Source organism: Rhinoderma darwinii, chromosome 6 (genome assembly GCF_050947455.1).
Source record: "Rhinoderma darwinii isolate aRhiDar2 chromosome 6, aRhiDar2.hap1, whole genome shotgun sequence".
Taxonomy (NCBI): domain Eukaryota; kingdom Metazoa; phylum Chordata; class Amphibia; order Anura; family Rhinodermatidae; genus Rhinoderma; species Rhinoderma darwinii.
Window position 1 is genome coordinate 44,948,377 of NC_134692.1, and position 11,401 is coordinate 44,959,777.

General features: G+C 44.0%; 1 protein-coding gene across 1 annotated transcript in view; it reads right to left on the bottom strand.

Moving 5' to 3' along the window:
• The window catches only part of LOC142656292 (uncharacterized), a 52,696-nt gene extending 44,740 nt beyond the window's left edge, over positions 1-7,956 (bottom strand). Inside the window, exon 1 of the mRNA XM_075831188.1 lies at positions 7,846-7,956. Within this exon, the coding sequence (XP_075687303.1) occupies positions 7,846-7,956 (111 nt within the window). The remainder of the gene's footprint in view (positions 1-7,845) is intronic.
• Between the last annotated feature and the right edge of the window lie 3,445 nt (positions 7,957-11,401).

An 11,401-nucleotide genomic window follows, 5' to 3' on the forward strand; every position in this document is an offset into this window, starting at 1 on the left:
GGGTATTATTCAGTCACTATGTAGTTATGGTGTGGTGGTATTATTCAGTAACAGTATGGGGGTATTATTCAGTCACTATGTAGTTATGGTGTGGTGGTATTATTCAGTAACAGTATGGGGGTATTATTCAGTCACTATGTAGTTATGGTGTGGTGGTATTATTCAGTAACAGTATGGGGGTATTATTCAGTCACTATGTGGTTATGGTGTGGGGGTATTATTCAGTAACAATACGGGGGTATTATTCAGTCACTATGTGGTTATGGTGTGGCGGTATTATTCAGTAACAGTATGGGGGTATTAGTCAGTCACTATGTGGTTATGGTGTGGTGTTATTATTCAGTAACAGTATGGGGGTATTATTCAGTCACTATGTGGTTATGGTGTGGCAGTATTATTCAGTAACAGTATGATGGTATTATTCAGTCACTATGTGGTTATGGTGTGGTGATATTATTCAGTAACAGTATGGGGGTATTAATCAGTCACTATGTGGTTATGATGTGGTCGTATTATTCAGTAACAGTACGGGGGTATTATTCAGTCACTATGTGGTTATGGTGTGGTGGTATTATTCAGTAACAGTACGGGGGTATTATTCAGTCACTATGTAGTTATGGTGTGGTGGTATTATTCAGTAACAGTATGGGGGTATTATTCAGTCACTATGTAGTTATGGTGTGGAGGTATTATTCAGTAACAGTATGGGGGTCATATTCAGTCACTATGTGGTTATGGTGTGGCGGGATTATTCAGTAACAGTATGTGGGTATTATTCAGTCACTATGTAGTTATGGTATGGTGGTATTATTCAGTAACAGTATGGGGGTATTATTCAGTCACTATGTGGTTATGGTGTGGGGGTATTATTCAGTAACAGTATGGGGGTATTATTCAGTCACTATGTGGTTATGGTGTGGCAGTATTATTCAGTAACAGTATGATGGTATTATTCAGTCACTATGTGGTTATGGTGTGGTGATATTATTCAGTAACAGTATGGGGGTATTATTCAGTCACTATGTGGTTATGATGTGGTGGTATTATTCAGTAACAGTACGGGGGTATTATTCAGTCACTATATGGTTATGATGTGGTGATATTATTCAGTAACAGTATGGGAGTAATATTCAGTCACTATATGGTTATTGTGTGGCGGTATTATTCAGTATCAGTATGGGGGTATTATTCATTTACTATGTGGTTATGGTGTGGAGGTATTATTCAGTCACTATGTAGATATGGTGTGGAGGTATTATTTAGTAACAGTATGGGGGTATTATTCAGTCACTATGTAGTTATGGTGTGGAGGTATTATTCAGTAACAGTACGGGGGTATTATTCAGTCACTATGTGGTTATGGTGTGGAGGTATTATTCAGTCACTATGTGGTTATGGTGTGGCGGGATTATTCAGTAACAGTATGGGGGTGTTATTCAGTCACTATGTGGTTATGGTGTGGCGGGATTATTCAGTAACAGTATGGGGGTATTATTCAGTCACTATGTGGTTATGGTGTGGCGGTGTTATTCAGTAACAGTATGGGGGTATTATTCAGTCACTATGTGGTTATGGTGTGGAGGTATTATTCAGTCACTATGTGGTTATGGTGTGGAGGTATTATTCAGTAACAGTACGGGGGTATTATTCAGTCACTATGTGGTTATGGTGTGGCGGTATTATTCAGTAACGTTTTGAGGATATTATTCAGTGACTATGTGGTTATGGTGTAGAGGTATTATTCAGTAACAGTACGGGGGTATTATTCAGTCACTATGTGGTTATGGTGTGGTGGGATTATTCAGTAAAAGTATGGGGGTATTATTCAGTCACTATGTGGTTATGGTGTGGAGGTATTATTCAGTCACTATGTGGTTATGGTGTGGAGGTATTATTCAGTAACAGTATGGGGGTATTATTCAGTCACTATGTGGTTATGGTGTGGAGGTATTATTCAGTAACAGTATGGGGGTATTATTCAGTAACTGTATGGGGGTATTATTCAGTCACTATGTGGTTATGGTGTGGCGGGATTATTCAGTAACAGTATGGGGAGTATTATAACCCGTTTAACATTTTATGAGGTATTTGTCTTCGGTGGCACAAACTGGGCACAACATATTGTGCACTAAAATTGCATATTGGTGGAAAATTGCAATTTTCACTTTGCACCATCTGCTGCACATTAATTTCCGATGGAAAAATTTCTAATGCTCTTCACTTCTGAGCCCTGTCATATGTCCAGGCAAATGATAAATGCCTTGAGGGGTGTATTTTCCAAAATGGCGTCACTTCTTCGGGGCTTCCACTATACTCTGGTATCTCAGGGTTTTGCAAATGTAACATGGCGCCCAAAAACCATGCCAGCAAAATCTGCATGCCAAATAGCGCTCCTGCCTTTCTTAGCCCTGCCAAGTGTCCAAACCGCAGTTTATAACCCCATATGGGGTATTGACGTAATCAAAGGAAAATGTCTTTCAAATGTTGGGGTGCTTTTTCTCCTTTATTCCTTGTAAAAATGTAAAATGTCCACGTTTTATCAGAAAAAATAAAATTTTCAATTTCACAGCATAATTTCACTAATACAGCAAAAAGTCTGTGGGGTCAAAATGCTCACTAAACCCCTTTATAAATTCTCAAAGGGGTATAGTTTCCTAAATGGTGTCACTTATTGGGGGTTTCCACTGATTTGGTCCGGCAAGGGTTTTGTAAATGCGACATGGCCACCAATAACCACTCCAGCAAAATCTGCATGCCAAGTAGTGCTCCTACCTTTCTGAGCCCTGCTGTGTATTCAAACAGCAATTTATGACCATATATGGGGTATTGCCGTACTAAGGAGAGATTTCTTTACAAATGTTGGGGTGCTTTTTCTCCTTTAACCCTTGTAGAAATGAAAAATGCCAACATTTTAGTGGAAAAAATGTTGATATTCATTTTCACGGCCTAATTCCACTAAATTCCACAAAAAAACCTGTGGGATCTAAATGCCCACTATACCCTTTAATAAATTCCTTGAGGGCTTTAGTTTCCCAAATGAGGTCACTTTTGAAGGTTTCCACTGTTTTGGTCCCTCAGGGGTTTTGCAAATGCGACATGGCTCCCGAAAACCATTTCAGCAAAACTTGAGCTCCGAAAGCCAAATGGTGCTTCTTCCACTGTTTATTACCACATGTGGGTATTGCTGTAATCGGGAGAAATTGCTTTTAAATTGTTTGGGTGCTTTTTCTCCCTTTTTCCTTGTAAAAAGATAACATATCCATGTTTTATCGGAAAAAAAAATTATTTTAAATTTCACAGCATAATTCCGCTAAATTCAGCAAAAAAAACAGTGGGGTCAAAATGCTAACTATAGCCCTCGATAAATTCCTTCAAGGGTGTAGTGTCCCAAATAAGGTCACTTTTGTGTGGTTTCCACAGATTTGGTCTCGCAGGGGCTTTGCAAATGTGACATAGCGCCGCAAGCCATTCCGCAAGCCACACGCGATGTCTGGGGCTTCCCCAGAGCCTGAGTCCCGGGCAGAATGCTAGTATAGGTTCTGCTCCGGGACTCTGTGGAATTCCCTGACATCGCTGTCCATATATGGACAGTTTTGTCAGGGTCTTCCCCAGAGCGGAGTCTCGGCCAGAGCTCTAGCATAGGCTCTGCTTCGGGACTCTGGAATCCCCTGACATCGCTGTCCAGCTATGGACACTGATGTAAATTGCTTCCCCAGAGTTCCGGAGTAGAGCCTATACTAGTGCTCCGCTCTGGGACATCGGCTCTGGGGTTGCCCCTGACATCACATTCCGGTCCAGGAGGATCCCCTCATGTTACTGTGTATAAACAGTGACATCAGGTGCTCCTCCAGCAGAGGAATCACTGGCCAAAGCATAGGCAACGCTCTGGCTGGAGATTCCACTCCTAGAGGGAGCCCCAATGGAGCTATCTACTGGGGGTGTCTGTGGCTCTATCTACAAGGGGTGTGTGTGGCATTATCTACAGAGGGCACTGTGGCATTATCTACAGAGGGCACTGTGACAGCATCTACAGAGGGCACAGTGGCAGCATCTACAGAGGACACTGTGGCAACATCTACAGAGAGCACTGTGGCAGCATGTACAGAGGACACTGTGGCAGTATCTACAGAGGGCACTGTGGCAGCATCTACAGAGGGCACTGTGGTAGCATCTACAGAGGGCACTGTGGCAGCATCTACAGAGGGCACTGTGGCAGCATCTACAGAGGGCACTGTGGGAGCATCTACAGAGGGCACTGTGGAATTATCTACAGAGTGCACTGTGGCATTATCTATAGAAGGCTCTGTGGCACTATCTAAAAAGGGGCTGCCTAATTTTGATATTTGTGTGTCTGCCAAACGCTGCCAACTGAGCTGCTGGACTGTATTTAGCGACACTTAAACTGTAAAACTAGTATTGTTATGGTAATGTAGTATTATTATAGTAGTTCAAATAACTAATTGATTAACGACAATTTTGTATTGTATCAAATTTGAAAGTAATGTGGCCCGTCAACTTCCCATTTTTTCTATATGTGGCCCACTTAACCGGCCGAGTTTAAGACCCCTGGTCTAAAGGTTTTTTTTAGGAGAGAAGAATCTCCAGCAGGAAACACTACACCTTTGGACAACTTAGCTACAGCCAAGTCAATTTTTGCAAGAGAATCCCAGGCAACACAGTCAGTCATTTTCATCAAGAATGTAGATGGCCTTGAACCTATTCCCAAAATCAGGTTTCTTGTCGGGAATCACCTACTCCTTAGTAGCCATAGTTTCCAGAATAGGATGGGAGGGCAACATTTTACGCTTCTTCTTTGGAAAATAAAATAGACATTTCCTACCTGGTATCGGAAGTTCTGCATCATTAACTGCAATGGTAGATTTAACGGCTTTAGTCAGTTTAGATACTTGTTTTTTCCTAACAAGAAAATAATCATTATCATCTGAGTCATAATTGCTAGAGGTCGCCATTGAAGACTCTAACAGGATTCTATTTTTCCCCCTATGACATAGGGGACTCTGCAGGTTTGGGACTGATTTAGTGGATTGACCACTAGATTTCGCCACTTCGCTAAAGGTTTCCGCTAAGTGACCTTTAAACCATGCAAAAAAAAAGACTTTGCTTCACAAGCTAGAGGTGACTCCTCCAAAGCAGTGTAGTAGACATCCTGCATATACTCATCTGGCAAGGGCTGTTGACAGACTTGCACTCTATATGTCTGGTCTCTTTCTCTCAACAGGCTTATTCCTCCTAGGTAACTCCTGAGATGAACTGGACATCTAGGGAAGTAGTCAGCAAACTTAAAGGGGTTGTATTTTTTAAATATACTTACAATCTCAAAGTTACAGATGTTTTCTAATTCAGTCTAGTGTCATGTGACTCTGCCACGGTCTAAACTTTTTTCTTCCGCCCACATCTCATTCAGTCTTTTTCAATCCTGACCTCCAGACGAGCTCCTCTTCTGGTCTTCTTGCTTCTTCTCTTCTGAATGACGTCTTCCCCTTGTGCCGATGCATGCGCAGCAACCTACAATATTTTGCGCATGCGTATTGAAAGCAATTTCATTGCGCATGCGCATTAACGGTAAGTTCATTGCGCCTGTGTTCAAGGCATCCTAAGGCTCCTCAATACCCATCCCGTTGTTTCTTAGAAAACGTCTCAATGCGAGCACTATTTTATTTTCATTCATGTTATGAAGTGTTATGAAGTGTCCGCGCGCCCTGCAAACATGGTATCCACAGTGATAATGGCACTGAGGAATAACGTTCATGTGAGAAAACAAATAAATAAAATAAAAACAATACAGCGTAAAGCTGATTTAAATCAATTACATTTTTAAACTATAGACAGGGGACAAAATTACAAGGCAGCAGAATTGCAATGTTTTGCAATGTTTCGGTAGCTAAGGGCAGGGAGCAGCCCTGCTCTAACGGGTGAGATCGATATCATTATTGATCTCACCGTTTAACCCCCTTTTGTAAAAGATACAAAATCTATATAAATTTGGTATCGTTACAATCATAACAACACGCTGAATATAGTTATTGTGTTATTAATATCACACGGTAAACAGTGTAAATTTAGGACGCAAAAAGTATGGCGAAATTGCTGTTTTTTTTCTATTCCCCCCAAAAAAAGTTAATAAAAGTTAATCAATAAATTATATGTATCCAATAATGGTGCTATTATAAAATACAACTTTGCCCGCAAAAAACAAGACCTTATACAGCTATGTCAATGCAAAAATAAAAAAGTTATAGCTCTTTGAATGAGACGATGGGAAAATGTAAAAAATAGCTTGGTCATTAAGGCCTAAAAAGGGGTGGTTACTAAGGGGTTAAACAAGGCCGGCAGATCCTGACCTGGGGCGGGGCTTGCCTCTGAACAGGAAGTGCTGCAGGCGTCATCTTTGAATATCCCCAGCGTGTGTACAAACAATACGTGGGGAAATGGGCAGTGAGACACAGAATATCGCTCCTACAGGGAAAACACCAGACACCCCTGGTGAACTGATAAAGGTATTTTGTTAATAGTGGCGTTCAGTTTGACTGGCAGGCACCCCCTGCCGGGATCGTGATACTGATCCGGCGCCGGCTGGTCTCCCCCAGCTGGCTCTGAAAGAGATAGAAAGTAACCTAAGATAAGAAAAAATACCATTACAATCTACTATCACGGTTGCTGCTTAGCTGGTCGGAAGAGAATCTCACTGACCTACCTGTCCTAAAGGGGGATAGAACATAAAAAATTCACACACCTAAGGGACAGTAAACTGGAGCCTTTATTGTCTAAGGGAGGGGCTTGGGAATTAACTAATTGTTTCTGCGTTTTAGTAGGTTCTGTTATTTATTTTGGGTTTGAACACACAACCCATGGGTGCTGCTGAGTACAATTAGGAATTAATAACTAAATGTTACCTTTCTCCTTGTAAAAGGGGTGTGCCCCAGGGGTGTTGAGACTGTCCAATCAGTGCTGACAGTGTCAAATGTGATAGGGACTTACACCCTATTGTCACGATATGTGGGTATGTGGACCCACTAGGCCGCACCGCCTTAGCGGAGTAGCAGCTGGCCAAACAACAGTCTATACAAAGTCCTAGCACAAGAGTACCTGAAATAGTCCAGACTGTAGCAGAGGCTTAGGCACAGATGGCACTTGAAGGTAGATGATGCCACACATGGCGGATGATATCAGGCAAGGCAGATGACACCATATGTTGTGTATGAATGCAGGCATGACAGCATGCACAACATGACTCCAACATTAGATAAGGTTCAGGAACAAATATAGCACGGAATACAGGTAGCAGGGCACGGCAACACTGGGAACTGGATACGACTAAGGGACCATTTGCTAAGACTAACATGGAAATACACAACAACACAAGGAGTGAAAGGGCAGGGTCCTTTTTATAGTCCGGGGTGATCTGGGAATAATTAATTCATTATTTACATGTACGCGCTGCTGGACCTTAAAGGCCAGGAATGAGCGCGCACCCTAGTGGTCACTGCAGGGCAGAGCGGATGCATGTGCTGTTGTCTCCAGGGAAGGAGAAGTCGGCAGTAAAAGAGATGTCTGCGGTCGCGGCCCTAAGCAGGTAATGGGAGGCAGCGGTCCGCAAACGTGGCCGTTACACCTGTTAACAAGGAGAATGGTATCTTCCACTTGTTAATTCAATCACGATGCAGAATTCTAATAAAATAAATGCTTTAGAATTGTTATTTTATGGGGAATGCAAGCATTTACGAACACAGACGTCAGTAGTGCAGACAGTTCCCCTTTAAGCAATACTCTTTAGAATTGTAATAAGTAATTCAATAGCATACAGTACCTTCTCATTATACTTACTTTTGCTTTCACATAGGATAAAACTACTTTCACGATTTCATTGGAGACTGGGATCATTTGCTTTTGATATAGTAAAGAAAATGGCATCTTCTTGAACTGTTGGATTAACATGATGATCTGTGCTTCGGCTTTTTCTAGTTTTAATGTGTGTATCTATGAAATGAATAGAAACAATATTTTTACAAAGAAAGTAAGACTGGTTGCCTTTTCACTGCCAAGGGGAAATGTAATACAACATGACTTTAGCTTTCAACGATTAGAATATAAGGACTAGAGTTTAGAGCTTAAAGAGGCTCTGTCACCGGTTTATAACATCCCTATCTGCTAACTAATCTAATAGGCGCTTTGATGTAGATAAAAAAACAAAACGTTTATTATTGACCAAGTTATGAACATTTTTCTATTTATGCAAATTCTTTCTAAATGCCCAACTGGGTGTTTTTTTCCTATTCACCAAGTGGACGTTGTATAGAAAAGTGTATGATGACCAATCAGCGTCATACACTTCTCTTCATTCCAGCCCAGCTTGATTAACAGCACAGTGTGATCTCGCGAGATCACTCTGTGATGTCACTTCCTCCCGCAGATCCTTTACCGGAGCGATAGAAAACTGAACAGGGCTGGCCTTAGGATAGATGGCACCCCGTGCAAAATTATCCTCCGGCGCCCCACCCATTCATAAAAAAATGCCCCATATAAAAGTATAATGCCCCCCACAGTATAATGCCCTATATAGTGCCCCCACACAGTATAATAATATTTAATAATATAACATATTATAAACCCTTCAAGGACACAGTATTTTGTCCTGCAATTGTGCCCACACAGTATTATGCTCCCTGTAGAAACCCTGCACAGTATAATGTCCGCATAGTGGCCCCGACACAGTATAGTGCTCCCCTCCCCTGGCTGCCACACACAACCCCCCCTTGTAGATGGTGCCCCTGTAGACAGTGCCATAATCTCCAACCTCCCCCTTGTAGATCATGCCATACAGCCCTCCACCTCTCTCATGTAGACAGTGCCATACAGCCCTCCACCTCCCCCTTGTAGACAGTGCCCCCAAACAAAAAAAATATGTACTTACTTAGGCCCCATTCCCACGACGAACTAAGCTGCTCCACGACGGGATGCATGCGTAGGCTGGCGTGATCCTGTAGCCGCCCGCAGCCACGAGTCGGCAAGTGCTGGCCCCAGCCTACTCCTCAGGAGATGCCAGCGCTCGCATCAACTCATCTCTGCCGGATCCCGTAGGGTGCGCGTGCACGCTCGGGCCCGCTCTTAAAGGGGCAGCACGCGCACCAGACCTCATGGACGAACTTTGACCCGTGAGTACCCTGGACTATAAGAGGGGTCCAGCCCCCTAGTTCTGTGTCTGAGCGTTGCTGTGTTCCTTATAGTTTGTCTATGTGATGGCCTCCTAGTGTGTTTCCTGTTCCAGTCCCTGTCCCTGTACCTATACTTGTTTCCAGTTCCTGTTCCTAGCAATCCATACCTTCCTGGTCTAGCACGGAGCTGTGCCAAAGTCACGCTGCGCTACATCCACGTCTGACCTGCTTCACCTCGACTGACGTCCGCCTTCTACCTAAGTCCCAGCCGAGCCTGCCCTGCTGCTGTCTGAGCTGCCACGAGTACCTATAGAACAATAGACCCTCACCTGCTCTCTGTTGGCCAGCTGCCTTACCGCCAAGGCGGTACGGCCCAGTGGGTCCACAGACTCTTCGTGACACCTGGTACACAGTTTCCCAACCTTTTCGGACTCGAGACACCACTGTAAAAATAAAATTCCTCATTGTTTTGAGAAAGACAGAAAAAGAACAAGCACTAAACTCGTAGGGTATGTTCACACAGCGTTTTTTTAAGGCAAAAAAAACCTGCCTCAAAATTCCTTCAGGAATTTGCAGATTTTGAATTGACAGAGTTGTTTGACTTTTTTTTTACGTTTTTTTAAACCATTGAAGCTAATGCAAAAGACACAGGCAAAAAAGCTCCAAATAAGTGCCGCAGGTGTTTTCTGCCTCCTATTAATTTCAATTGGAGCTAAGAGGTGGAAACTACTTGAAGAACATCAGCGCCCCACTCACATTAAAATGACCATCAGGCCCCCACTCACAGTAAAATGACTATCAGCCCCCCACTTACAGTAAAATTACCATCAGACCGCCACTCACAGATTCCCCCTGTAGCTAGTGCCACACAGCCGCCTTGTAGGTAGTGCCACACAGTCCCCTGTAGATAGTGCGAAACAGCCTCCTGTAGTTAGTGCGACACAGCCCCTTGTAGATAGTGCCACAGCCCCCTTGTAGATAGTGCCACAGCCCCCTTCTAGGTAGTGCCACATGGCCCCCTGTAGATAGTACCACACAGCACCTTGTAGGTAATTCCACACAGCCCCCTGTAGGTAGTGCGAAACAGCCCCCTGTAAATAGTGCCACATAGCCCCTTGTAGGTAGTGCCACACAGCCCCCTGTAGAGAGTGCCACACAGCCCCCTGTAGAGAGTGCCACAAAGCCCCCTTGTAGGTAGTGCCACACAGCCCCCTTGTAGGTAGTGCCACATCGAACTCTGTAGGTAGTGACACACAGCCCCCTTGTAGGTAGTGCCAAACAGCCCCCTTGTAGGAAGTGCCGACATAGCCCCCTTGTAGATAGCACCCCCCTTCCTTTAGATAGTGCCACTGTAGCTCCCTGAAGGAGCGGAATCCCCCTGTGGCCGGTCACAGAGTCGGCAATGCTGTGGATGGGGATTCTGCTTCAGGAGTTGCCCCTGGTGTCACTGTCTATATATGGACAGAGACATCAAGCGCTTCGTCCAGGAGCGGAATCCCCGACCACACAGGGATTCCGCTCCTTCAGGGAGCTACAATGGCGCTAGTAGATTGCAGAGCAGTGAAATACCTCAGTGCTCTGCTATAGTGGTGGCGCTGGTTTTGGTGGGACCCGTCCTGACGGGCGGCACGGGTGCCCTCATGATGGCAAGCAGCCACTGAGTGAAGAAGCGCTCGTTCAGAAAGGTGGCTGCTGGGTCGCCGGGTCCGGGCGCTTCTGAAACAAGCAGGGGAAGCACAGCGTCCCCTTCCACCTGCTGGAGTGATGCGCCCTGGGCAATGGCACAGGTTGTACACCCGTAAGGCCGGCCCTGACACTAAACAAACATCGCCTCCAGCAGTGCCAGGACGTTTATTCTAATCTGCAGCGGCTGGATGAGCATAAATCGAAAAATGTTCATAACTTGGTCAATAATAAACGTGTTTTAAAAAAAACAAAAAACAATACAGTAGTTATCTACATCAAAGCGCCTATTAGATTAGGTAGGAGATAGGAAAGTTATAAACTGGGGACAGTGCCTCTTATTCCACGACTGGGTTCCCCTAATGCAGCCTGAATTTCCCATAATGCTTCTGGCTCTGTAGAGGAGGTGGAGTCATATATAAGTGCAGCAAGAGATAGATCAGTGATATAGAACTTGTATTGAAACTTCAGTCTCGTTGTATCCTGTTTGATGCAGTCTGTCTCCTCTGCCTCCTGCCTGTGATATATATTTCACTGTCTCTTGC